At 38.9% G+C, this 26643-nt stretch overlaps 12 protein-coding genes across 12 annotated transcripts; 5 read left to right on the plus strand and 7 right to left on the minus strand. All coding sequences in view use genetic code 12, as the record gives it.

Moving 5' to 3' along the window:
- Positions 1 to 146: 146 nt before the first annotated feature.
- CANMA_001712 (phosphatidylinositol-3-phosphatase) lies at positions 147 to 2441 on the plus strand (the record flags this gene model as incomplete). Its single annotated transcript, XM_051813708.1, has 1 exon — positions 147 to 2441. One exon carries the CDS (start codon positions 147 to 149, stop codon positions 2439 to 2441), a length of 2295 nt encoding a protein of 764 aa, XP_051672691.1.
- An 879-nt stretch (positions 2442 to 3320) lies between these two features.
- Positions 3321 to 5913, plus strand: CANMA_001713 (uncharacterized protein; the record flags this gene model as incomplete). The annotated part of the gene is made up of 2 exons (XM_051813709.1): positions 3321 to 5670; positions 5855 to 5913. 2 exons carry the CDS (start codon positions 3321 to 3323, stop codon positions 5911 to 5913), a joined length of 2409 nt encoding a protein of 802 aa, XP_051672692.1.
- Positions 5914 to 7095: 1182 nt separating this feature from the next.
- CANMA_001714 (basic amino acid transporter) lies at positions 7096 to 9021 on the minus strand (the record flags this gene model as incomplete). Its single annotated transcript, XM_051813710.1, has 1 exon — positions 7096 to 9021. One exon carries the CDS (start codon positions 9019 to 9021, stop codon positions 7096 to 7098), a length of 1926 nt encoding a protein of 641 aa, XP_051672693.1.
- Positions 9022 to 10546: 1525 nt separating this feature from the next.
- On the minus strand, positions 10547 to 11428 carry RAM2 (bifunctional protein farnesyltransferase/protein geranylgeranyltransferase; the record flags this gene model as incomplete). Its single annotated transcript, XM_051813711.1, has 1 exon — positions 10547 to 11428. One exon carries the CDS (start codon positions 11426 to 11428, stop codon positions 10547 to 10549), a length of 882 nt encoding a protein of 293 aa, XP_051672694.1.
- Positions 11429 to 12167: 739 nt separating this feature from the next.
- Positions 12168 to 13415, plus strand: CANMA_001716 (uncharacterized protein; the record flags this gene model as incomplete). The annotated part of the gene is made up of 1 exon (XM_051813712.1): positions 12168 to 13415. The coding sequence occupies one exon, from the start codon at positions 12168 to 12170 to the stop codon at positions 13413 to 13415; it is 1248 nt and encodes a 415-aa protein (XP_051672695.1).
- Positions 13416 to 13419: 4 nt separating this feature from the next.
- YTM1 (Ytm1p) lies at positions 13420 to 14844 on the minus strand (the record flags this gene model as incomplete). Its single annotated transcript, XM_051813713.1, has 1 exon — positions 13420 to 14844. One exon carries the CDS (start codon positions 14842 to 14844, stop codon positions 13420 to 13422), a length of 1425 nt encoding a protein of 474 aa, XP_051672696.1.
- Positions 14845 to 15032: 188 nt separating this feature from the next.
- Positions 15033 to 15380, minus strand: CANMA_001718 (uncharacterized protein; the record flags this gene model as incomplete). Its single annotated transcript, XM_051813715.1, has 1 exon — positions 15033 to 15380. One exon carries the CDS (start codon positions 15378 to 15380, stop codon positions 15033 to 15035), a length of 348 nt encoding a protein of 115 aa, XP_051672697.1.
- Positions 15381 to 16262: 882 nt separating this feature from the next.
- Positions 16263 to 17819, plus strand: CANMA_001719 (uncharacterized protein; the record flags this gene model as incomplete). Its single annotated transcript, XM_051813716.1, has 1 exon — positions 16263 to 17819. One exon carries the CDS (start codon positions 16263 to 16265, stop codon positions 17817 to 17819), a length of 1557 nt encoding a protein of 518 aa, XP_051672698.1.
- Positions 17820 to 17869: 50 nt separating this feature from the next.
- CANMA_001720 (uncharacterized protein) lies at positions 17870 to 19696 on the minus strand (the record flags this gene model as incomplete). The annotated part of the gene is made up of 1 exon (XM_051813717.1): positions 17870 to 19696. One exon carries the CDS (start codon positions 19694 to 19696, stop codon positions 17870 to 17872), a length of 1827 nt encoding a protein of 608 aa, XP_051672699.1.
- A 148-nt stretch (positions 19697 to 19844) lies between these two features.
- Positions 19845 to 20693, plus strand: CANMA_001721 (mitochondrial 37S ribosomal protein mS23; the record flags this gene model as incomplete). Its single annotated transcript, XM_051813718.1, has 1 exon — positions 19845 to 20693. The coding sequence occupies one exon, from the start codon at positions 19845 to 19847 to the stop codon at positions 20691 to 20693; it is 849 nt and encodes a 282-aa protein (XP_051672700.1).
- A 304-nt stretch (positions 20694 to 20997) lies between these two features.
- On the minus strand, positions 20998 to 21201 carry CANMA_001722 (uncharacterized protein; the record flags this gene model as incomplete). The annotated part of the gene is made up of 1 exon (XM_051813719.1): positions 20998 to 21201. One exon carries the CDS (start codon positions 21199 to 21201, stop codon positions 20998 to 21000), a length of 204 nt encoding a protein of 67 aa, XP_051672701.1.
- An 816-nt stretch (positions 21202 to 22017) lies between these two features.
- MSN4 (stress-responsive transcriptional activator) lies at positions 22018 to 24555 on the minus strand (the record flags this gene model as incomplete). The annotated part of the gene is made up of 1 exon (XM_051813720.1): positions 22018 to 24555. One exon carries the CDS (start codon positions 24553 to 24555, stop codon positions 22018 to 22020), a length of 2538 nt encoding a protein of 845 aa, XP_051672702.1.
- Positions 24556 to 26643: the final 2088 nt, after the last annotated feature.

A 26643-nucleotide genomic window follows, 5' to 3' on the forward strand; every position in this document is an offset into this window, starting at 1 on the left:
TCAAGAATTCACTTATCTGAAGTCAACGTAAATTGTCTTAACGTCAAACTGGGGGAGGTAAGCCAGAACCCACCCACTCGATACAAACAAATAAAGGAACATTACTATCTCGTCACAGGAAATACCCTCCATCAATACAGCCTACTATGGAAAACATCTTTACTGTTAATGATGTTGTATTAAGTAGACGAGGGTCATACATCTTGGGAACCTTGATCTTATCATCTTATCATCTTGTGTTTACATTTACATCAAATCAAAAACAAGCAGCCACACCAGCAGTTACACCTGTACAACAAAAGGAAATTTGGATATGCTATCCCATAATCGAAAGGATGGCAAAATCTCGAGGGTCAACCTGGCTAAACAACAATGCATCGACCTCAAACAATTCGAGCCTTGAGTATCGAATAACGTCTGCCATTTCGTCGGGGTCGTCGTCGTCAACAACAACCGCTCATTCTCCTTCCCCTCAACCGCATCCAACTCCACCCCAGATTGATGGGTTCGATAACTATAGTGCTTCAAATATTAGATTACAATGCAAAGACTTCACGTATTTTTCATTTGATTTCAAGAATGACTTAATATGTACCGAAGTGTTCAACAAGTTGAGTTCATTGGCCACGACTGCCAAAACTGAGAACGACATCAAATCGCTATATGCATACTCATATGTTCCCAACAATTTGGAGAAAAAATTGGATGTACGCGGATGGGATTTATACGATACTGTAGCTGAATACAGCCGATTGGGATTAATTTCAAATGACACTACTGGTGATAGATTTTGGAGACTCACTGAAGTGAATTCCGATTACAAGTTTTGCCCGTCATATCCTCGGCACTTGATTGTCCCAAGTTCTATATCGGACAATGTTTTGAAGCACGCGGCGAAATTTCGATCAAAGCAGCGAATACCCGCAGTGGTATACAAACATAAAGCCAGCATCAATGGAAATGTCATTGCCAGATGTGCTCAGCCTCTTGTTGGCCTAAATTTACAAAATCGATCAATACAAGACGAAAAATTGATTGGGGAAATATTTCATTGCCAGGATGTTGAGCGTGGAATTCACTTGAAGAAAGGGGAACAGGATGAAATCACAGAATATCAATCGCAGCAAATGCAAAGGAATTTACTTGTTGATTTGAGACCTGTCACTAATGCAATGGCGCAACACGCTTTAGGGGCAGGTACAGAGAATGTTGACAACTATCGAAACAAAAAAGGTCGCGCCGAAGAACCCACCAATGGTAGTGACAACCATTCACATCATTCAAGAAATCCACGACAAGTTGATAAAATATTTTGCAACATTGATAACATTCATGTGGTAAGAGACTCACTTAACAAATTGACGACAATATTGAACGACCTCGACAGGTTTCAACAATCAAGCCAAACACCAAGTCCTACTGCATCAGCTGCACTACAGCATGCACTAACCAAGACGCAATGGTTGAACCGTCTCTCCATCATATTACAATCGGTCGATAGGATAACAAAATCGATTCATTTAAACAATACGAATGTGATCATACATTGTTCAGATGGATGGGATAGAACGTCACAAGTGTCTGCATTAGCTCAATTATGCCTAGATCCTTATTATAGGACTACAAAAGGATTTATGGTGTTGATTGAAAAAGAATGGGTGAGCTTTGGGTTTAAATTCAACACCAGAGCTGACCACGGTGGCTGTATTGGTGCCGTTATGAAAAAAAAGTCGAGGAGACAGCAATTGCAAGAGTGTCCAGATAACAACAGGACTGACGAACAATCGTCAGAAGTGTCAATTGACAGTTTGCAGTTGGAGAATAAACTAGCTAACGAAGCTTCAAGCGCTGGCAGTGGAGCCGCTGCTAGTGTGACTTCATTTTTGCAAAAGGCAGCTAGAGCTGCTCGTGATATTAAAAACAGTGCTCAAAATGGATTATCCAATTATCCTGATGGAAATCGTCCTGGAACTCCAGATGCAAATTCGGATAAGCAGTTTCAGTCAACATCTTCTAGTATCTACGGTGGAAGCAACGAACGCTCGCCAGTTTTCCACCAGTTCCTAGACTGTGTCTACCAGATTTTCCGTCAGCAACCGACAAAGTTTGAATTCAACACAAGATTCCTCAAAAGGTTATTATATCATTACTATTCCTGTCAATATGGGTCATTTTTGTGCGATTCAGAGCGGGAGTTGCTCCAAGTGGACAAATGCTATGACTCGACTGTATCAGTTTGGGATTATTTCAATTCTAGACCAAATGAATTTCAAAATAAGCTATACGATATAGGCGATAATGAAAATGATGGGGTAGTATTTTTCAACTCAGCTGATATGAAGTGGTGGTTTGAGTTGTACGGTAGATCGGATGAGGAGATGAACGGATTATCCAATTCCTTGGATAGAAAGTTCGCACAAATGGCGATAAATAAGGATTAAGTTTATTGGTGATTTAGTGAATATCGGCTAGTGTTGATAAATAGAAGGCACTTGGAGTCACAATATTTTACTAAGTTCTTGCTATTTGGTTTTAAGAGATCCAAATGCCTATTTTGTAAGCGTGTGTCGTGATAGAGTTGGAATATAGGCTTTATTTTGTCTGAGTTGAATTTAATCTAACTCTAATTTTTTACCAAACTCGTTTGCTTCGCTTCATATGCCAACAAAAGAGATTAACAGAATGCGTGGGTTGACCACAGTTCTTGGCCTCTACCTTAACAAAAATACTAATTCCATCTGGTTTCTCATGCATGTGCCAAGAAATTTACAAGATTCACCTTTCTCAACAGTGTAGAAGACACTTTTTTTTTGTTGTCAATATAATTCTCAGTAGATTATTCAAACTTGGTTGCAAAACTTTGAAAAAGAAAGTCGTTATGCTATACATAGAAGTAATCTAACTAATACTTTCCCTAGCACATATTATTGAGTAGTTACTAACGCATATTTAAACGGTCATGATGTCTTTACTATTGAACCTAAATATTGTTTTCTGTGTTTGATCCCTTTACGCAAATCTCGATTGATCCTTATTGCTACTCCGTTTGTATCTAGATGTAAAAGTATACCAGATTTCTTCAGATCATACAAAGTATACACTCAACCAATGTAAGCTAGATTCGCGTATCTTAAACCTGCTAATACTTTACTGTCCTTTGATATAAAAAAATAATGGTTATAGTTACATACTGTATGTATATATTTTGTTGCAAAATTTATTTTGATATTCCCATAAAAGAATCAACATATAAAAGCCACAAACGTTGCTAAAAGAAATCCTCAAAATCCCCCCTTTCTTTCTTCTTCTTCACCAGTAACATGTATCGCACTCATATTGTTTCCAAGTTAAGAAACAATTATAACTTCATCACCCCGGAACAGTTTGACCAGTTGTTTGAATTGAAAGACGTTGACGCCACAACCATCGTTCCGGGGTTTGAATACGCCAAGAAATGCGTATTAACCACCCCCTTTGCGATCCAACCACATTTTATGCCAACGGAAACTGAAACCCAATGCGAGAACGATGATTCTGATGAATCACCTATAGCTAAAACCACCATCACCACAACCACCACAACCAAGTTGGCTGACAGTGTCACCACCTCTGTCACCACTGCTGCTGCTTCCCCTGTTCCCACCACTAAAACTGCCGCCGCCACTGATTGTACTGTTTCCAGGACTGATTTGAATGCTGACTCCAATGGTTCAAGTTTGAATGGTTCCCAAAAACGAATTGAAGAGAGTAAATTTGGGAAAAACGCTTCTGAAACGACCAAAATTGGAGAAATTGAAGATAATAAGGTCATCCACACCTGCTGCCAGTACGAAATGAATTTAGATGATGACGTGACGGTGTTAACATTGGATGAGAAAGGAATCTTGGAATTTCCATTGGAGAACGTTTGTCGCGACAAGGTGAAGGTTCTTTATCGCGGTCATTTGTACGATGTTTATTTAGACCGCGAAAACTTGGAAAACGTGGAAAGACGTTGCAAGGGACACTATTGTTTGGATAGCAGCAGCCGTCGATTTTTGAAGCAGGAACTACAAAGTTTAAGGCGTTATTTGGAACTGACTGACTCCTCTACTGGTCCTGAGAATGCTAATGATGCTGATCAAGAGAGTAAAGAGGAACGCCGAAACAGACGTGCGAGATGGAGGAAAAGTCATGAACAGAGTTCTCAAAAAGTGACCCATAGTAGTCTTCAGAATGCCCGTGAAGCTGTTGAATTGAACAAAAGCACTATAGAGAAGAGAGATCAGGAAGAAAATAAGCCTGTTTCAAGTGCCATTGTTCCTAATGCTGCCAACGAAAGTCATCAAGATGCACGTGAACTGGATTATGGTATTGCAGATGATGAGAATATATCTGCATTTGTTGGTAGTGACAGTAATGTACCATTGGGGATTGATCCAGTTGATGGACAAATGTTTGATGACCAGGGATTCATTCCGCTTGAGAAGAAAGAGAACAAGTTCAAGAGAATCATGAAAGCAATTGGCAAGCCTTTCAAAAAGACTGGAAAAGGTTTGAAAAATGACTTCAAGAAAAATACTTCTGGCAATTCTGATGGTGGTGTGGACCATGACATTGCAAGAGAAGACACAGAAGATGCCAATGCTGCTGTTGAAGTACTTTTCAACGTCTATGCAGATGCATACACTTCGAACAATACTGATCCAGTGTACGAAGCTGAGGCTGAGGCCAGTGCCAACTTTGGTAGTACTGATTTGGAAAATGGCGAACTTGTTCCTGAAACTGCTGTCTGCAATGCTGTCAAGAAGCATCATCAAAATAAAAGCGACACTGTTCATGCCATCGTGTATGATAATGTTAGGTCTTCCTTTGTTGCTGGCGATGCCAATGTCTTTGAAGAGATAGCTTTAAATGATGGACAACCTTCCAATGATCAAGGATTCACATCCATGGAGAAGAAGGGAAGTAAGTTTAAAAGAATGATTAAAGCAGTTGGTAAGCCGTTTAGTAAAATAGGCTCCAAGAGAAGAGCTTCTGGCAATGTTCACGATGGTGATGGTTGCAAGACCGTCAAAGAAGTTGAAGCTGGACTACAGGAGCATAGATGCATGAGCAATGGGAAGAAGGGACTTGAGAAATTCCTCCCTTGGAAGAAGCGACCTCAACCGCCTCCCGAAGAACTGATAATTTTGGAAGACATCATTAGAGCGGCACTTGATGATGGGACACCCATTAGGAATCGGAATCCTGGTGCTGATGATGCGGGCGATGTTTGCCAAGCGGCAAGTGAAGTGGCGTATGCTGATGATGAGGACCACGGAAGTACTTTGTACGCTGATGTTGCCAGTGCAAATGTTGGTAATTTTGCTGCTGACCGTGTTGAAACTGCAGGTGAAGTGGCCACAGGCGGCACATACGACGTTGAAGAAGTTGCCGATGTTTACAGAAACACAGTGGGTGCTCCTAATGCTGCTGTTGAAAGAGACTCCACAATTGATCAGCAGGCTGGTGAGAGTGAGCTGAAGAGGAGGGACTTCAGCGCAAGAGATGCGTTTGAGGGGAGGGATTTCATCGCAAGAGGTGAGTTGATGTTGGAAAACATCGACAGTCAACAAACTTTGTTTAACATCGAAGACACTACCACTGCAACTGTCGGACAATGTAAAGTTTTGATGTCCGACGCAGTTGGTGAAGGTAAGCCCCGAAGGAAGTGGTACACGCGGGTGCTGGGATAGTGTCAGTTTAAGTGAGATAAGATAGTCAATTGAACGTGATTGACAATAATTGCATAGAAGTTGGAGCAAGTCAAGCTTGGATAGGTTTTAGATGATAAGATACGAGTTTCAATTGGTTTTGGCAGAACATGTTTTAGGCAGCGTCAGTGTTATTGAAAACAAAGAAGTTTGCAATGGGTTCAGAACTAGAGAATAGACGCAATTTGTTGATGCTTTTGAGAAGTGCTGCCTAAATCGCCAAAGATGAAATTACACCTATCCAGCTGTTGAAGACTTGAGAATTGAAGTCCAATGTTTCTGCTGATGTACCCGATCGGCTGGTTAGTGAATACATGATGCCAAGACTTGTGACGAAGGGTAAATGACAGGGACAGTTTGAGTGGAGATCTCTGACAAAGCTGAATTGTACGGAGGGGAAGGGCGAAGAAGTTGAATCAATGAAGATACTTCAAAACCGGTCCACTGCAAAATTTTTTGCAAGCAGGGAGTTCGAGGACCCATTATATACGAGATGTACTTAGTATGTCTCAGATGGGACCTCTTCCCTGACTGGTTTTCGTTGTTTTGAAATTTTTATCGGACCCCTTTTCCTCACTTTGCCAGAGAATGAAAATCCAATATGAAAAGCTAGAAAAGATTGTGCAAAAAAGTGTAAAAAATATAAAAAAGAAAACAACACAATCTATAATCCTATGCCAAATATCCGGAGTTATGAGTTTACCACTGATTGGGATTGAGAGCAAGAATACGCAATTGTTTGTCGAGATGTTTAATGATGTTGACGATGTTGACGATGTTAACGATTTGGTTTTTACAGTTTGATTTTCCCTTATTTTGCTAAAATGGTGGTTATTTTTTCCAAGGAAACAAAGCGGTTGTGGTGGCTGCTGTTCCTCAATTATTTTTCAAAAAAAGAATCTGATGTCCGTTTGAAAGAGATATTCAGTGGTTGTGGTGGCTACTGGTATCTTCTTTGTTTTTTGCTTTTTAATTCCTGCTATGTATTATTTTTTTAATATGACATCAAATTCAATCAATCTCTCACTCTATCTCTTATGAGCGCTCCTTTCTTCCTCTCTCTCTTCTTCATTAAAACTTGGTCCTGTAAAGGAGAAGTGGAAATTTCTGCAAAAATGGAAATATTCGACCGTTGTTGGCATACTCTTTTTTTCCTTCTAATAAAGCATCGTTTGCTAAGAAGAGCATATACTGCTCTTCCTATAAATGTACTAACGGGCACAATGCCTTTGTCTTTTCTGACAAAAAAAAAGTCAGAGAAGAAGGCGATAGAGAATATAACGAACTTTATATAAACTGTATTAAACTATTACTATACCAACTCTATGTACATGTTCCCTATTTCCTATTTAAGTTGACTCTATTTTGTTTCAACATTATCCTCTTCGTTAGGTGAGGCCTGCTGTGTTGAATCTGATGATTCAATGTCGAGTTCTTTCAATTGCGCCTCTTTCTCAACATCAGTTCCATCCCCTTGTACTATTTCGTCCTTTTTCTTTTCCTTCTGGGCAATCTGTTTCATGTCAGGTAATTTCTTATTGGTAATGAAAGGACATGCTAATGTAGAAATGGCAGCGAAACCAATACACATGTAAAAAACATTGATAATAGATTTCATCATTTGTTCCTTGATGAATCTTTCGGTGGATGGGTCCAAAGTTTTTAAGATAGTGTTTGATGACATTAGACTAGATATATCAATTGTTTGCAAAGTCTTTTGGATCTCAGAGCTGGCTTTTGGAATTTCACTTTTGAAAAAATTCTTTAAACTTGACGTGTAAACTGCATCGGACAATGTAGCAGCAATTGCTGATGACAAACACCTGGCAGCATTGACAAAAATGGTTGTCATAATAGTACCACCTGGAGTCTTTGGGGCTTTGATTTGAGCAGAAAGCATTGCTGGTTGAAATTGCGAGCCGGTACCAACACCCATGATTATTAACAAACCCACTTGTTTTGAAAATGACGAGTCAACGCGTAATAGCGTCAATAATCCCGCACCTAATGGAGCCATTACTCCAGAAAATACACCCCAGGGTTTAACAAATAGGAACTTTTGAATCGTTCCTCCCGAAAGTATTGAAGATATCACAACAGCAATAATGCACGGAAGCAAATGCAAACCAGCGCCCATTGCACTCGAATCACGAATGACTTGAAAGTATACAGAAGCATAAATCATAGTAACAATGAATGCGGAAAAGACTCCAGAAATTGAAAGCGCTGATGCAATAATTTGAGGTGTGGTGATAACATCAGTGCCAATGATTTGATTTTTGGAAAACCGGAAATTCCAAACAGCAAAAATTATTAGCAATACTGGGCCGATTATGAAACAGGAAATTACGGCTCCGGAATCCCATGAGAAATCGGACGAGCCAAAAGTGATTGCTAACAAGAAAATCACACTCCCTGAAATGAAAAAAAAGGTTCCGATGTAATCAAACAGTTTCAACTCTTCCCAAATGTTCACTTTTGGAAATGGAGGACGGAAGGAATACAAAAACACCGCCAATGCAAAACCACCAACGGGTAAATTGATGTAAAATGACCATCTCCAGGTAACATGCGTGGTGAATGCACCACCAATTAATGGTCCCAAAACAGACGCAACCGCAAACGTCACTGATAAGATAGTCATACCAAGGGGTCTTTTGTTTATGGGCACAACCTCTGACACGATAACAAATGTCAACCCCTGTATACCAGCTCCTCCAATACCAGCAAGAACTCTGCCCCCGATCAAAACATTCATTGACGGAGCCAATGCACACATTAGCGATCCGGCTTCAAAGATGACAACAGCAACCACCATAGACCATTTTCTACCAAATATAATAGACAATTTTCCATAAGGTTGAATAAAAACTGCCATGGTTAACAAAAACCCGGAAGATAGCCATCCAACATTTTCGAATGCGTCGAATTTATTTCCCACTGTAGATAAAATCGTAGCAACAATGGTTTGGTCCAATGCAAACAAGAATAAGCAAAGGAATAATGAGACAAAGCATAGAACTAAACGCGTGCCGTGTATGTATTGGTCTTCACGCAACGTACCATCCCCAGCATCCGATTCTTTAAAGTGTCCCCGGTGTGAAAGGGCAGATGATTGGTCCTCGAGATCCTCTGGTAATTGCCCGTTTTGTTGTTGTTGTTGTTGTTGTTGTTGTTGTTGTTGTTGAACGTTATTAGCGGAGTCTTGGGTGAATGGTTGTGGTAACCCAGCAGAGTCGCTTGATTTGACACTAGAGGTTGATGAACCAAGCTGTGTTTTACTCATCTCTTCGTGGTAAATGGTCTTGTGTGTACTTTAGTCCTGTAATGTGTGTGTTTTTATAGTGTCAGAAGTGATGTGTTTAGCTTTGTATGTCATTTTATAAATGATTTGATGGTGTATTTATAACGAGCCGTATGTCAATGTAAGAGATGCGCCTTGGATTGAAGAACACAAAAACGACAGCCTTATTTCCGTCTTATGATGAATATACGGAGTTTAGTACTTCATATAAAGTTTAGCATTTAAGCCACCTAAAAACTAAAACAACTAATTTTCACAATTACCGAAGTGGCTCCGATATGCTCACGGCGTTAGCTTTAGCGATATGTCCCTGGTAACAGTATCTTTAATGACTCATGCTAGAGAACTCTGGCCAAACGGAATCCTTTAGAGCTTGACAAAAGGGAAAACAAAAAAAAAAATCTGAAAGAAAAAAGAATACGGAATTAAGACATTGTGTGTGAGACAGATCTCGCTATTTTTGGAACAAAGTACGGCTGTTACTACGCGTGTAAATTCCAAATTGAGTTGTAAATGCGAAGAATGTACGGCGTTTGAACCTAACGCCGTATTGCAAGGATACTCCCTGTTTCTATATGATGACGCTCATCAAAGGATATCTTAGTAAGCTGGTGGGGATAAGCCTTGCCGCTAACCAACGTGTCTCACGGCTTACTAGTTTTCGAACGGCAGTACTTGCAAAAACTGCTAATTGATAACGCACGGTTGTGCTTGGCAACAGTCTAATATCGGACATGGCTATAGCTCTACACGTGACACAAACAAAAAGTAAAAGTTGAGCAAAGTTTGAAAGGTGACTCACACAATGCATCATAATTCTTTTCATGAAAACCAAACAGTTCATTACTGTTGTTTCTAAAAGGTGTATTTGCAATCACCTGTACGTGCAATTTAAATAGGCAATGAGAGAGGAACTACATCATAAATGTCACATATTTGGCCTATGAATAATGAATGCAAAAGATACCACCAGGGAATAAAATGAAATAAAATGGCATGCTGTGCTTTCAGGTATATATTGGGACTTGAATGTTGAATAGATGCTTCTGATTACTTCGTGATTTCCAATGGCCAGAAAGTTTACCTCCTGAGATCAAAAGTGAAGTTCTAAGTCAATTATATCTAGACAATGAATTGTCACGTCCAGATGCCTTTGCTAGAGAATTGTGCGAGCCCTTGGATCGGTGGTACTGCTTAATGCAAAGAGATCTTTACCAGTGATGAGTTGATAGAAGACTTAAGGGTGTCCACGGTCAAACTTCCTTCGTACCATTCTTTATTACAATCTACACTTTGAGGCTACAATGGACCTAATTGCCAGAGCCTTGTAATATGCAAACTCAAACGTCACAAAGGTTAGTCCATTGCCATATCAATCACCGATGGACCTATCGGCACCTGGAGCATTATACGGTAACGCTTGCTAAAACTCAAGAGGCATATTAATATAACACTACTTATTTTCAAGATGTGCGCTGCAACTTCAACAATCTATTTAATGAGATCGTTATTTACTACACACTTCTCTTAACAATTTGCAGTAAGCATCAGCTTTTTCCTCGTTATTCGCCTGTTTGTTAATTCTACCTAAAAGCTCTAACGCAAACGAGCTCTTTACTTGCTTTGCATCAAGATCGACAAAGTTGGTAGCAAATCCCTCCAAATCGACCAAATCCATGTCGTACTTATCGTAGATCCCAGTTAAGTAATTCCAAGAGCTAGCGTTTTGAGGGCATTGTTTTATTTTATCTTTCACGTAATCAACCTCTCTGTTGAACAACTCTGGATCTACCACTGCATCCTTGTTGCCAAAACTTAGAAAAAATCGGTGGCTCCAGGCACTGTTGTTTAAAGTATCAGCATTTATAGCTTGGTCCACGAATATTTGCTCCTTCTCGTCGTTGAAAAGATCAAACTTTTCTACAAGCCATTTTCTGTAGGACCATACGTGATGGTTTTTAGGATCAGAGTCTAACATAGCCTCTAAGATTGGGAATTCTCGATGAGGATTAAATCTGTTCTCTACCCCACTCTCTTCCCCTTTCGTGATCTCATTAATAATCAACTGGCGATAATTCCATATTTGGTAGTTCTTCTCGTTATCCAAGGCAACCTGTTCACACCAGTCCAATTCGTCGTAATAGTTTGTGTTTGGTAAATTCTGCAAAATTTTGAAACGGTATATCCACGTAGTGTAATGTGATGCCAATTGTTCAATTCCCAACTCGGTCAAGTAAAGTGCTCGAGGCGAATACTCTTTTTTTTGCATGAGTGCCAATAGGGAGCCCATTGTAGATTTGTACTCCTCATCGTACAATATTTGACATAGTTGAGGCTCCTTGCTATTTAGTTCAACTGGTGTGACATCTGAAAAGCCGTAGTCTGCCATTGTGGAAATGGGGGGGGCGCACAATGTGGTTAAGTGATGTGCTAAAGACTAGTTGCAAACTTGGAGCGTTTTATAGAAGAACCATCATTTTCATTGTTACAAAAGTTTTAGACACAATTTCCGTTTTCGTAAACGACAATTACCCACACACACACATTAGTGCTTTGCAGATATTTATAAACATGTGTGAACTAATTCATATATCATTAGAACAGACCTTTCAGTCAATAACCACTTGCCACTTCTTTCAAAAGTATCAAAGTTAAATCTCACAATGGGGCTAGAAATATGGAGTTGTCATTATTTTGGTCACGTGATACTTCTAATTTCTCATAAAATGATTGAAAATTGACTGTAGGGTACACCAAGTCCATTCATTTAGTTAAATACTTGAGTTGCTGATTATGTATGAAGCATTGCATACGATTTGTGGCTGGGTGAGAAAACCATACCCAAAAACACGTGGGAAATAAAGCAACCAATTGGAACCAGAAGGAATTTTCGGTTGTCTTCTACGCATAACCATTGTTTTGCTCTTCCAATCTGATAAGGGCAATTATATATAACACTATATGCAGATTTTAAGTGGCTCTTTAATGGCCCACATCCACAAATGTTCAATTTATCTGACTCAATTACAATTATCTGCATCTTTTCCTTTTGCCTTTACTACGTGCTATCCTTGTTCTACCGAAAGTCACAACTACCAATACTCATTACCACTTTTGTCTTTACCAACATGGTGTCCAGAACCTCAATGTTTAGGTCGTTTGTGGATTCAGCTCTGAGGAGTTTGAAAACAAAGACACCCAGCTTGGCCAGCATACCTACATCTGCCGGAGCCAACTATGCTAGATTTCAAAATCTCAGCAAGGATCAACAGGTTGAAGTGTTATCAGCTATAAAGTCATTGAGAAGCTACAAGTTTCATGCGCAAGATGTCAATGAAAGGAGAAAGCTGTTGTTTACACATTTGACTTCAAAGCAGCAAAGCATCGCCAAGGATGCTGGCTATTTGCAAAAACTAAAGTTGGTTGATGAGGCAATTGAAAAAAATCAAAGCTTTGTCGATGATGTTGCTGATTTCACAATTGAGGAATATGGCGTGTCCTTAAAAGATTTTGAACTAATTGAGAATGCGAAAAACAGTATCGCTAGTGGAAACAACTTTAGAGTAATTGAGGCCTTGGGTCATTACACTCGTGATTGGACCACTGGACTGCTTAGCCCAGAGTTGAAACCTATTTTTGAATATATTGCTTCTCAATTGGAAGTAGCAATAAACTTTAAACAAAAAAAGGACACTGTATTGGTATTTCCTGGTAGTGGTTTGGGTAGATTGGCTTACGAGTTCAGTAAATGGGACTACGGAGCGGTCTATTCAATTGAGAATTCTGGTTTGATGAACCTGTTTGTTGGTTACAACTACAGTAAACAACTGACAAGTAAACAGCATACTATTTATCCCTACATCCATACAAATTCCGACTATTACAATACTGAGTCCCAAATGAGAACTTTTGAGTACGAACCAATTGGCGAAGCTAGTAAGCCGGAAAACCTACACATTGTGAATGGAGATTTTACCACATTTAAAATTCCCAATAGGGACAAGTATAAAAATGTTGTTGTTGTATCTGTGTTCTTTTTGGATACTGCTGAGAACTTATTTAATTACTTAGAGACAATAGAGAATCTAGCAAAACCACTGGGTAATGTGGAAAGAGGCTATTGGATAAATGCTGGACCATTAAAGTACGGCTCGGCAGCGCAAGTTGAATTCAACGCCGATGAATTGACGAAGGCTCGTAAGGCTTTAGGATGGGTGGATGAGCAAAGTGTTTACACCATATGGGATCCTTTATCAGTCGGAAGTCAAACGGGACTAGTTGGTTATTTGACTGACAAGGAAAGCATGTGGCAAGGTTACTACGGATTGAACCTCTTTACAACGTCGAGAAAAGAGAATAAATCATACAAAGTATAGGTGTTTATTTAGCTATATCTGTTCCCTTGTTTATTTGAATCTTTTTGTCTTCACCACCGCTTATTATTCCAATTTCGCTATCCCAGCACACATCAAATATTTTCTTTTTCGTCGATCCATCCTCTCTGGTGATTGTGTAAAGTGACTTGTCTGCCCTGACATCCCAAACCTTCACCGTTCCATCATGGGAGCTCGAGGCAAACATGTTTGCATTATGAGGGGAAGCACTTAATCCAACTACAAAATTTGTGTGTCCAACTAATTTTGCATTGATCACCTCAGTTGTATTTGAGACTCTTGGATCATGCAAATTGATATGACGAGCCGATGAACCGGAAGCGATTAAATTGGCTTGTGGAAGATGTAACACTGATAATAATGAAAATCCAGTGGTTCTGGTATCAACGCACCGAGCCGTGACCAAATCCCACGTTTTAATCGTATGATCCTGTGAAACGGAGTATCCAACTGTAGCATCGTATGCATCGAAAATAACCCCCTCTACGGGTTCATTATGACCATGCAATAAACTCAAAGGAGAACGACGTCTAAGTGTTGAGTCTTGCAATGCCATTTTCCTTCTCTTTTTGGACGAGGTCGACACAACATTGGAATCGTATTCGGGAATCTCCACCTTTGCCATTTCTTTGTAGTTTGTTGACCAGAAACCAACAGCAGAATCATAGCCAGCACTCAATATCCTCTTCGTTTGTTGGTTTACTGCCAAGTCTACTACAGGGGCCTTGTGTCCTTCTAAAATTGCCAACGTTCTTCCATCTTCAATCTCATCCTCTTCGTTTTCCTCGTTTTGGTCGACAACTCCCTCGTATGCGGTCTTCCATAATCTAACCTGTCTGTCGTTACCACAAGACACAATTCTCGTGGGCGAAATCCACTTGACGGATTTTATTGGAGCTGAATGGCCGACATATTGCTTCTCTACTTTTCCCGACATATTGTAAGTTCGTACAACACCGTCATAAGATCCACTCAAAATTTTGGGGTTGCTGATTGACAACTGTGACTCTAGAACTGCGTTTGAGGTTTTGTTGATTGAATCTATGGACGATATCCAGTCTTCATTGTTGAAGGAGGCTTGGAAACTTGGTGGCAATATGGCTCTAGTATACTCTATAGTTAAAAATGCCTCGCTGGATAAACCATTACGCACGAGATAGTCCTCAATTGAAGTACGTAAAAGCTCTCCGTTTATGAGAAAGTTGAAAGGTATGGGTTTGTGCTCATCCTTCTCTTCTCTTTCTTCTTCTTCAAAATCTGCCTTGTAGTTTCCAAGCAAGTGATTTACAATTTCCGATAAACCAAATCTCTTCAACGATATAGGAACAAATAATGGTGTTTCCTCTACTTTTAAACTAGCATCATCTTCATTAGTGGTGAACCTGATCTTTATTTGATTCTTGTCGGACATGGTTGAATCCTATTGTACTCTATGTACTTGATGTTCTCAGTGTAGTGATTTTTCGCGATGAACCTCATCTCTGATGTAATAAAAAAAAAAAATTAACAGAGAGTGTTAGAAAAATCGGAAGCGCGCAAAGTAAAGACATTGAAGTGTTAACAAAGTGTGCACTCAATACATTACACAAGTGACCAGTCTCACATTTTCAATGACAATCTCATTCTCCCTCTTCTGTGTCCAAATATGTCCTCCTTCAACCCTGGTATTGAAAATTTGGCGATAAATTTGCTTAAATGTTTGACAAATCTCAACCCCGAATTTGCAGTTTGGAAAATCTGCATGTCTGACTTTCTCTTTTTCATTCTTGACAAAATTGGCAGCTTGTGCACCTTGGTGATGGAGTAGAAACGGCGCGAGTAAAGTGACCTTCTGTGGAAAACACCATAGTCTGAGATGTAACCCTTGGCAAGCAAGTTTTTCAATGCACGCTTGATTCGTTTCCATCTTCGTGCCCTGGTAATTCTTGGTGGTGGCAAAGATCTCATGGGCGGGTAAAAAGTGAATACGTTGGATTATAAAAAGAACGTAATCAAGCGGAAGGTGGCTAAAATGATTAACAAGGCTTTGAAGAACAACTTGGTAGTAGAGACACTGGAGTAGAGACCAACGAAAGAAGGTATGCGGAAGGAAGGGGTTGAAGCATCTTGATAATGGGAAATATAGAGTATTTATACTATACCACTGTCAAACTGTAATCACAAAGTCACTTTTTTACTACAAAGCATATCAAAAGAGGCAGAGGCGTAGAATGCTGAAAGCATGAACTGTATTTTACAACGACTTAATTCGTGGAATGAATAAGAAGTACATTTACAGCTATTTGAATAATTTTCTTTACTGATATCCAACTAAAACTGTAGAAGTTATCTCCCGTTCATTAAGTAAAGCAGCCTGCCTATAAAGCTTGAGAAATCTTTTTGAGGACCAAGTAATAAATCTTTGTGTCCCACTTTGTTTCAGCCGTATGCCTCTTACAGAAAAAAAAATGGAATCCTCTTATCTTTGCTCGCATCTTAGGAAAGGAGTCCTTCTTTCCTGGAAATACATGTTCAAAAATATGAGAGTAGAGGTAGTCGCTTTGATACTCTGTTACTCTTTGTTTCTTTCCTATGGAGTCAACCTTCCTAATTTGGAAGTTTTTGCAACCGAAAAAATTTCAGGTGAAATTCAAATAGTCCAAAATACATCGTACAGCACAAAAGTATAAATGGATTTTCTACTTTTGCTTCACGTTCCGACATCATCGAAACTGAGCACGTATAACTGTTCCCCTAATACTCCCAACATTATCTATGTGCATCTATAACATTTCTTCAGTTGTATAGAAATTGAGAGCCAGAACCATCACCTGCGCGTATACCCCACTAATGTCAACAAGAACGAGCACTTCTACCCCGGATACTAATAAAAACACTGCCCAAACGGGTTTCACAGTACAACGTGAAAGCGAACCCATTTCACCAGAAAGATCGCACAGATCTCATCAATTTTTACAAGAGGAATTACCCAATGTTGAGCAGGAATTAACCGACAGCGACGACGAGGATGAATTTATCAGAAGGTTTGGTGATATAAATGTGCAATACATTAAACCACCAAAAGACAGCTTCTGGTTTATTAGACCTCATGCCCTCAATTATTTCAAAGACGGGATATTATTTCGTACTAAAGGTGAAAGAGGAAGTTCCAAGACTGAATTGTTCTTGGATTTACTCTATGTTGGATTGATTGCTAATTTAGCAGGGGAAGCAAGTGAAGAAGCCAGCGGGTTGGCGTTGCTAAAATACGTTTTATTCTTTTTGCCCATGTGGGTAGTGTGGGCCGATATCAAGGATTTCACCAACTACTATTACAACGAAGATTTATCACAAAAGTTGTATATATTTTGGATACTCTGTTTGCTTACATTGTACATCAACAGCCACTACGACATCACAGAAAGCCACAGTAAAGCTGCAATCCCCGTCGTGTCCTACATTCTATGCCGTTTATCATTGGCCGTTTCGCTAGTGATTTACTCCTTCTTCATTCCCGAACACCGACCACAACAACGATTATATGCTACGACTATATTTGTGACTTCGATGTGTTGGATTTCGGTTATCTTTGTAACCACCAGGGTAAAGATTGCCCTTGCGTTTGTTTTCCTATTCTTAGAACAAGTGTGCTTTTCAATTTGTTATCATCCATGGACTAAACGATTGATGCATCTTACAATGTCTACTGCATTGAACATTGAACACGAGGTGGAAAGGTTTTCGGTCTTTGTTACTATTGCAATTGGTGAGTATTTATACAAGGTTGTTGCAACTGGATCCTTAGGTGTAGGCTTCAGTGCTAAATACGCCAGGGGTATCTTTCTATTGGCTGACGCGTACATTTTATTCTGGCTTTATCAATACGGGGGTACATCCAGCAAAGCCGTCCACCCTTTGAGGAATAGTGGAACAACGGCAATGTTATGGATTTATGCACATGTGCCATTGATTGCAGCACTAGTCTTGTCGGCAGATGCTGGCGGTGATTTATGTGCCATTGATAATACCAGCACTAAAAAACAGCAACACTTGGAAGCAAGAAACGAAGGTGGCAGTGAAGGTGACCAATCTGAACGAAATATGTATGCATTGGCGTTCTTTTACACTGGTGGAATAGCTGTTGCCTTGGTGTGTATGTTTGTGTTGGGGATCCTGGAAAAAAGTCGTGACCCGCCACGCTTCTTTCTACTCCCCCAGAAGCTCAGAGTGTTTTGGAGATTGCCCATTGGTATCATCATTGTCATGATTACTTTTGCAGAATTGAACACGACGTTGTTAATGGGTATTGTGACTTTATTGTTGGGAGTATTATTGGTATTTGAAAGTTTCGTATCTACGCCGAGAAACTGTTTGTTCGACAGTCAATCTATCAATGATGCAGCTTGATTGGTTGCTGCAAATTGATTGTTTATTTGTAAAGTACACTTAGAAGTCAATTAAAGCATTGCTGCTACAATTTCCATCAAAACCGCTTTGTTGATGTAGGAAAGTCTCTCTGCCTCACAAGGGCCAAATTTCTTTGGCACAACCATCTTTTCCCACCTCACTTTTATGTTTTTGATGGAGTCTAGTTTTGATTTCTCACCAATCCGATGCAATTGTGTGATGCAGGCCATGATTAAACATTCCATGAGCAAGTTGCTCAATCGCAATGGCGAAACACTTGCGTCACGTGTGGCCCATTCAGCAGCCCAGTGATCCTGCAAGGCGGTGGCGTCAAAGTGTCCTGTTACTGAAAGGCTTCTAAGACTATGCAAATCATCATTGCCTCTGTTCGAGTCAATTTCATTCAACAACCTGATCAACGTAAACGTCAAATTGTCAATATTCCAATCACTTCTACTGTGCAACCCCTTGAAGATATCAAAATACATTTTCGTACTCATTTTTTGATTAGTCAAGTTGTCCATTACATATATCAATTGCTTGACTTTGTCAAACGACTGTTTATGGCAATATCCTTGAAGCAAGTTTAAAAATGAAAGATGATTAGGTGATAGGTTGTAAAACACTGATGTGTCTAGCGTGATTGATTTCAATTTGGTGTAAATATAACGCCATTCAGGGAATACTTCATTATCCTCGTTATTGGAGCCTGATGGAAAATAAGCGGTCTCAAATAATATCTCAGAGTGTTTGATCAAGTCCAAGTCTATCAAGATCTTGATCAAACCATCAACAATCTCATTGGTAATCACAGGTATCTGATTCACCTTGTCTATAGTATTTGCTAGATACTGGATATATCCTGGTCTATCGATGAAAGTACTGAAATAGCTGAGTAAATTTATGAGTGATAAATCAATTAGCTTTAAGTCGCTTTTGTCACCAACACCTATAATTTCTCCCAAGCCAGCTTTAGGTAGAATATCACTGATAACATCAAATCGGTCATGTCTAGTAGCGAGAAAGAGTAACACGCCCAACAAATCTCTCCGGTCACCAAAGGACTTCAAAATCAGTTCATATTCCTCAAATGTGAATCGCTTATAGCCCAAGTCAGGTTCACTACCTACACAGGACACAATATCATGTCTGTCCTTAAAATAGGACAAGTAGATCATTCGTACTTGCTCTTGCTGCGTAAGTTCAAACCCGGCTTGTTTCAAGTCATTTAAAATTGATTGGCACAGATTGCGATAATCTTGTCTTCTTGAATTTTCATTGCGTAAAGCCTTGCTCAATCCATTAGTGTCGCCTCGAAGCAAACACCCTTCAATGACATTCCTGTTGGCAAAGTGTTTCTGCGTCAAGACATATTTCTTGATAAATGTTTGCAAGATTGAAGGAGGTAAAAATTGTGGTGCTGGTTTAGGTAGGTCCAAGTATCTTTTGAAAGTATGATCGTGATTAATATCCTGGTACTTTTTTGCAACATTCAGCAAATCAAGGGGGCTGAATCGAGACAGAAATGGTTGATCCTCCACAGGATATAACTCCTTTACAAAGTTGTTGTATTCCTTTGTGTACAGGATATCACTTGGTTTGGAATCCAGTCGTTTCAACAAAGCAGGATCCTCGTCTGTCCGTCGTAGTTTTAACTTATCCCAAACCCGCTGCTTTAGCTCGTACTGGTCATCTGTGTGTTGAACGCGATACTTTTCTATCAACTCCACTTCATGTTGATTTATTAACAAATCTATACATTTCAACAATGGCCCTGAATTCTTCGATTGTTCTGCTTCCACTCGTCGTATAAAAGTGTTGATGGGTTTTTCTAATAAGAAGATGTTCTTTGCTTTCGCCTGCCGTATAATGTTCATATCATTTTATTAGGGAAAGAGGGTTTAACTGCACAAGAGATGAAAAGAAGAAAAAAGTTGAAAAAAGTTGAAAAAAAAAGTGAAAAAAAAAGAATCCCCTACTATACACCCAGACCTTCCATTCAATTACAACCCCCTGTTCCCTCCAATGAAACTCCAAACTGAGGCCGCAAACATTCTATCGCGCACATCGGCGTACTTGCAATCAGGTGTGATCAAACAGAAGCCAGTATGGTTCGACATTGTTGCCAAGTATCCTCCAAAGCACAATCTTGTTAAGAAGCCTTATATCCACGAAGCCAACTCCAGTGATCCAAGGAATGATTTGCTTGGACCCAAGGACCAGCCTTTACAGAAGTCACAGCGTTTCAAAACTCGCCCTACCTCAAGTGAAATTGCTAACAAAAACAACCAAATTCATCGTATACCAAAATTGAAATTCCTTGAGGATGAATTGAGAAATTATTTCTACTTACAGCATCCATGGGAGTTAGCGAGACCCAAGAATCTTATCGAAAATAATGGTGACGAAGTATTGAAAAAGTGTGATTGGAGCCACATGTTACAGTTGCACAAGCCATTAGATGGAGAATCAGTTATACAACGAGCCATGTATTTCTTACAAAATGATGACAAGGTGCGGGATATTTTCGAAGCTTATGATTTGGCGAGATTTGAATTTTATCGTTTGCGTATGGCTGAAGAAATGGAGAGCCATATAGCCAAAGAAGAAAGTGCAATGTACGGAGCTGTTTATGAGTCAACGAATATCGACTGGAATTTGACTACTGAGCAAAAATATATCGATGATTGGGTCAAATTGGCTGCTGAACAAACGCAGGTATTGGAAGCTAATGCTAATAGGTCTCAAGCCCCAAGTGGATCGTTGGTGGAAGAAGAGAAATCAAGAGCATCGTTGTTTGAAAGTTTGTTGCTGGTTAATAACGATGTTTCGGATGAAATTAAGAGGTCTAATGCTGGTTTAGAGAAGGTATGATGCGGTGGAGCTCTCTGTACATAGATTAATACATACCGACTTTTGTTAAAGAGCAGAACATATTTGTAAGAAATACTTTATTCTTATAATATACAATAAATACACCCTGTAAAGAGGGTGGAAACGACAACTTTGAACAGAATTTGGTCTCCGTCACAATAATACAAAGCTCTGTAAGAACAGATCCCGATATCATTCTTTGATAACACATACATTTCATGAAAGGTACTTGGCCACGTTGAAATAACTACCGCTCTCTAAACACTCTCCCTTTTTTCATATAATACATATACCGTAGCCGCACCTAGTGGTGTTCCTCATGCTCGTGTCCATGCTCATCGCCCCCTTTCTTCAATACCAATTTTTCAAATCCAACATAAGCAGTAAACGCAACGATAGCAATACCTAAACCGGGGAAAGCATTTCTAAATCTATTCAATCTACTGAACTGGCCCTCATACCTCCATGCATCTCTTTTGGCCCATGGGTTGTTGTGTGCTGATACCATTGTACTGTAGTTTGTTTTCCTTGTATATGTGGTAACTCTCTTTACTTGGTGTAAAGGTTTTTTTTTTGGTTTTTTTCAAATCAAAGTGCTCTAATTGGCGATACAATTTTTGGTGCTGAGTGCGGCTTTTCGTGAGTGAACTTGTACATAAAACTATACTGCTACAAGGCAGTTCTACATTATCTACTCACTCTGTATTTAAAACAGTAAATAGTACCTGCTACTTCGAGTGTATTAGTTGTAGTCCACCTGCTTTCTAGGAAAGAGCAGTCCTTTAGAATAAAGGATTCGCATTGTGTATGGCGTATCTAATCTTCAATGTGTAATCACAGCTAAGTACACTCTATGTTCATTGGATCGAGATAGAGAGGACAGGTTCATTTTATCAACAAGGAAGGAAGATACACGTAGGGGAATATAAAAAGAGTCCTTATATCTATGATTTCAATACTACACGTCACCAGCCCTTACTAAGTAAAACAATCTAAGAAATATGGAGAATAGTTTGAAGGCTCTACCAAGGATTAAAACTACAATTCAATGTCACAGTCACTCACTCACTCGTAATACGTGTAATGGAATATAAAAAGTGTAGACACATACTCATTGTTATCATTAAAGAAATGGAAAAAAAAAAGACTAGCTTTGTTCTTCCCTGTGGGTCCACATTAAAGCAAAACATGTAATAAGCTAAAAGTTCTATAGGCGGTCAGTCTCTTCATTGAAGCTTCACCAGATCTGCATAAATAACTCTTCTCGTCTCATTGCTGCCTCGCATTTCTTGGTGCGAGCGACAAGAAGCCTTTCCCTTTAAAATTAGATTGCACCGAGATTCTTCTTCTTCTTTTTTTTGTCCCTTCTGTTAAGGTTTGAAACATCGCCATAAACAATATTAGTATTACCAGATCCATCAATCTTGTAATGTGTCTTGATATGCTGTGCCAAATTATCCAGTCGTGAAAATTTTCGTTCACAATAATGGCAATGATAGGGTCTGATATTTGAGTGCACAGATCGGATATGACGCTTGAGATGCTCGGTGCGCTTAAACTGCTTGTCACATTCAGAGCATGGGAAACATCCATTTTCATTTTGCACAACCGGTGCTGTAAGAAGCCCCTTTGGATCAAGGTTTTGCAAATTGGTTGAATCGTTGGTACTGTTTTTGGCTTTGGCAACTACACCACCGCCTTTTCTGTTCGACTTGCCATCGCTGTGTTTGGTCACTTTTGGGTCTAATTGATTGGAATTGGTGGGAGATACCGACTTTGAAGTGGATTTGTTGTTCTGCAATACCTGTTCTTGATGTCCTTCAAGCAGCTTGTCTAACTGTTCCTTGATCAATAGTTGCTGTGCTTGAACACTGGATTTGGTCACTGAACTCTTTCTTCTCTTCTTCATCTGCTGAGTTGGTTGTGCTATGGAAACTGTTTCGTCTTCCTTAATCTTGTCAAATGTTGCTGGTTCTGTAGCAGGCGAAAGTTGTAACGAGGCAACTTGACCGATATACAGCTGCTGTTTCCCCTTTCCACTTTGTTGTTGTTCTTTCAACTCATCCAACTGTTGCGACACAGCTTGGGCAAAATGACTTTGTTGTTGAGGTGAGGCTCCTGCGAATTGTTTGCCCTTTGATACCGTCTGCAATGAATTTCTTCTTGTATGACCCTTGCTACTATGCATGCCATTTGTGTAGGAATACGACCGGTTCTTTCCAATTGATCCGTTCGACAACCCATTATTTCTGTTCACATAAGTCGGCTTGAGCGATTCTGATATATCTAAATCTGCACTGACAAGATTGACACCGTTGTTGTCGCTTGAGTTGCCGAATAAGTCGCCAGCTCTTTGAGGATCCCCATTTGTTCTAAAATCCACTTGTGGTGTCGACAAGCTTCTGTTGTGTAATGAAGGAAAAGCCAAAGGTTCCAATTGATTCATTGGAGGCATGTCTTGTAGCATATTTTGCAGCATGGGCGATTCAGTTAAATGTTGCTGTGGTGGTGGAACTGAGTTTTGTGGTTGGTGATGCTGAAGGTTGCTGCTCTTCTTCAATCCAAACACAGAAGACAAACTGGGGGAGCTAAAGGATGTTGTCAACCCAGTAGTAAACAACTGGCGCGGATTTATGGTTCCCTGTTGTTGGTCAAAGGAACCCTTATTCTCATAGCCAGAAGATGTCGTGTAAAAGTCGCCAACTGAGTCTGCACAAACTGCTGCTGCTGTAGCTGCAGAGAATGCTATTGTATTTGCGTCTAAATTGATCAAACTTGAGGCTGGGTCTGTCGAAAATGGCAATCCATTTTCAACCTTCATTTGTTGATTGAAATCAGACGGTAACAAGTTTACCAACTGATGTTGTTGTTGTTGTTGTTTTTGTGCTTTATCAATCGAACTTAGTGATCTTTTTCGAGAAGGACCCAGCTGCAGGCTCGTACTTGGCGTTCGCAAGGTCAACGACGTCAATTGGTCAATCGGTATAGTACTTGAATGTTGTCTCACACGTGTGGTTGTGTGTAGTGGATCTTGCGATAGTATCGGTGTTTTAGGTAAATTTGCTCCACTTGAGTCAACATTACCGCCAGTAATCTGCTTATTGAAATCCGATGCTGAACCTGCAGCAAAGGCATTTGAAGTTGATGAAGACGACGATGCCGAACTTATTGATGAATTTGGAGTAGCAAAGTACTGGTTCAAGGAGTTTGTAGACACATTACTAGCGATTTCTTCTTGATAGCTGTGCTTGTAATTTAGTCCATTGGTTGCAGTGGTGCCAAATGCTATATCATTCAAAAACTGATGATGCTGCATATAGCTTGGGGCTGAATTATGACGTGGTTGTTTGTTGTTGTGGGCATTTTTATGATAGTGGTAATCTTCATGTAGCGGTAATTCTGTGTCTATACTGGAGGTGTTGGAAAGTTTAGATGATTGCATTTTTGTATCAAATTCCGTGTCATTGCTATAATCCAGAGGTTGCAAATGTACCTCGCCTTTGAAATTAGCCGGTGTTGCCAAGTAGCTGCTCTTGAAAAATGTCTCATCATTCAACTGAAAAGTATCAGATAAATTAGTGACAGTAGAGTCATTTGACGTGGATGACAAGGCTGAATTTAAATGTGAAGTTGGAGACTCTTTTTGTTTTGGGTCTAGACCGGATGTAACAACTTTACTTGGGAGTTCGTCGCCACAAGCAAGAGTAGTGGCAGAATCCAACGCCCCAAGGCCATCCATTTTAACACCTTCAGCATGGGCATCTTTATCCATGAACCCCAGAGTTACCTTAGTGGCAAATGTTCGGTTTAAATTCGAGTGGTTAGTGTAATTTCCAAATAATGATTGATAATCCAGTGACATGGTATTTTGTTAATGTGTTGGGCAAGATGTTTCTAAAAATTGAAAATACGGGAAAAAAAGAAAGGCTTGTGACCTTGATTGATAAAGGTGTTAATACGCTTTAAAATCTGAAGTAGGTAAGGTTGAAATGTTTAAACACTTGGCTATGAAAAGCGTGGATGTAGACGTGGGTGTATTAATCTGCGTGTGGCGCAAGTGGTTAACGGCAACTTCAAAAGCTTTCTACCGTAAAAACAATTGATTATTGTACCTTCAAAAAAAAAATGTGTGGGTTGGTGTGGTGTGATTATCAAATGCGTACACGGCTTTTATTGCAGTACAGGTTTCAATCGATAAAGTGTGTGTGATTAAAATGGCACCAATTGATGACAGTTCTTCTTTGTTTTGTTCTTTTGTTTTTTTTGTTATCTGCTGGTGTTGGTATTGGTGTTCTGGCTGTAAAGAAGAAAAAGATGATGATTCTTTTTATAGACGTATATATAGGAAGTTATTAGTAGTATATATATATATATATATATATATAACTATTTATTGTATTATTATTATTATTATTATTATTAGTTATGTGTAATTTAAAGTTTAAATGATTATTGTTATTGTTAGTTATTTTAGTTATTATTATATTTTAGTTTATATGCGCATATATAACAATAACAATAAATATATATATTTTTCTTTTATCTTTTATCTTTTGTATAACAGTGAAACAAAAAAAGAGGTCGTGTACTGATGGTCAATATTGATATCATGAATCTATTCTTACTCAAATTGTATGACATACTAACAACTCGTATATATATATGTTGATATAAAAATTCCCCCCCACCACTGTCCAATAAAGAGATGGTTTATGGATTTTACAAAAAAGTTGAATTGAAAAAGTTTACTGGGTGTGGCGTAGACTGAAGAAGTGGATGTGATACAGTTTTTGTTTTTACCCCACGTTCAACAAACAAACAAACAAAACAAAATAAAAGACAACAAAGATGTGCATGTGCATTGAATAAAGATCACTTTGTTGCTTTGAGCAACATAATAATATTGATAATGAAGAAGATATAGTTTCATATAAGTACGTTTACTTTCTGTCTGTTTGTCGGTCGGTCGCCTTTGACAATTACCAAAAGAGCAAAGGCAAAAAAAAGAGGCGTGTGCCTGTGGATAAAAACAACAAAAAGCACACACACAAAACCAGAAGGATAATAAATTTTAATAATTTATTAGACACAACTTTGTTAAACGAAAAAAAAAAAAAGTAGCCACAGACAGACACAGCCAATCCTAACAGAACAAGCAAAATACCTCAAACACACATTACTAAAGCAACCAATTACCTACCTGGTGGAAACATAACCTCTTTTTTTCTTTTCCTTTTTCTTTTTCTTTCATTCCCGACTCTTGAACTAATCATCCTACTTTGATTGGACCAAACAATTGGGCAACAACATATGTAGCATATGGTAAAAATAAAACGATCTGAGACATTTGAGTTGTTGTCTGCATACTTAAATCAGCCAGAAAACAAAAAACAAAAATTAGAAAAAAATATAAAAATTAAAAATTAAAAATTAAAATTAAAAAAATAAAACATAAAATTTAATCATTTAAAATAAACTATTACAGGGTAACCTAACTTTTACTCGTGTCTTTATGTCTGTTGAACACTCGCTTGACACTGACTAAGAGGTATGTAAAACAACAATACTGTATATATCCAACTGTTTGATCTCTTCATCTTTACACTTTGTATTTTCAATTCATAACAGGTGTTATTTTCTTTTCTTTTCTTTTCTTTTTTCTATTTTTTGGTTTTCTTGCTTTCAAAGTCTTCATAAAATTTTGTATTACGTATGCGTATGATTTATTAAAAAGTAAAACATTTTGTACAATTGCGCACTACCATTTTGTGGACAATATATATATATATATATTGTGTCTGTTCTTAATGCACCATATATATTATATTAGTTCTAGACAAAAATACACGGACTTTTAGTCTGAAACTGTATACAGTACAAAAACTATTTTGCTTTACGACACCAAAGTCATGAGATCTAAGACTTCAATCTTGATGCAAAAGTATTGTTC

This window comes from Candida margitis (genome assembly GCF_024628925.1).
Source record: "Candida margitis strain CBS 14175 chromosome Unknown scaffold24, whole genome shotgun sequence".
Lineage (NCBI taxonomy): Eukaryota > Fungi > Ascomycota > Pichiomycetes > Serinales > Debaryomycetaceae > Lodderomyces > Lodderomyces margitis.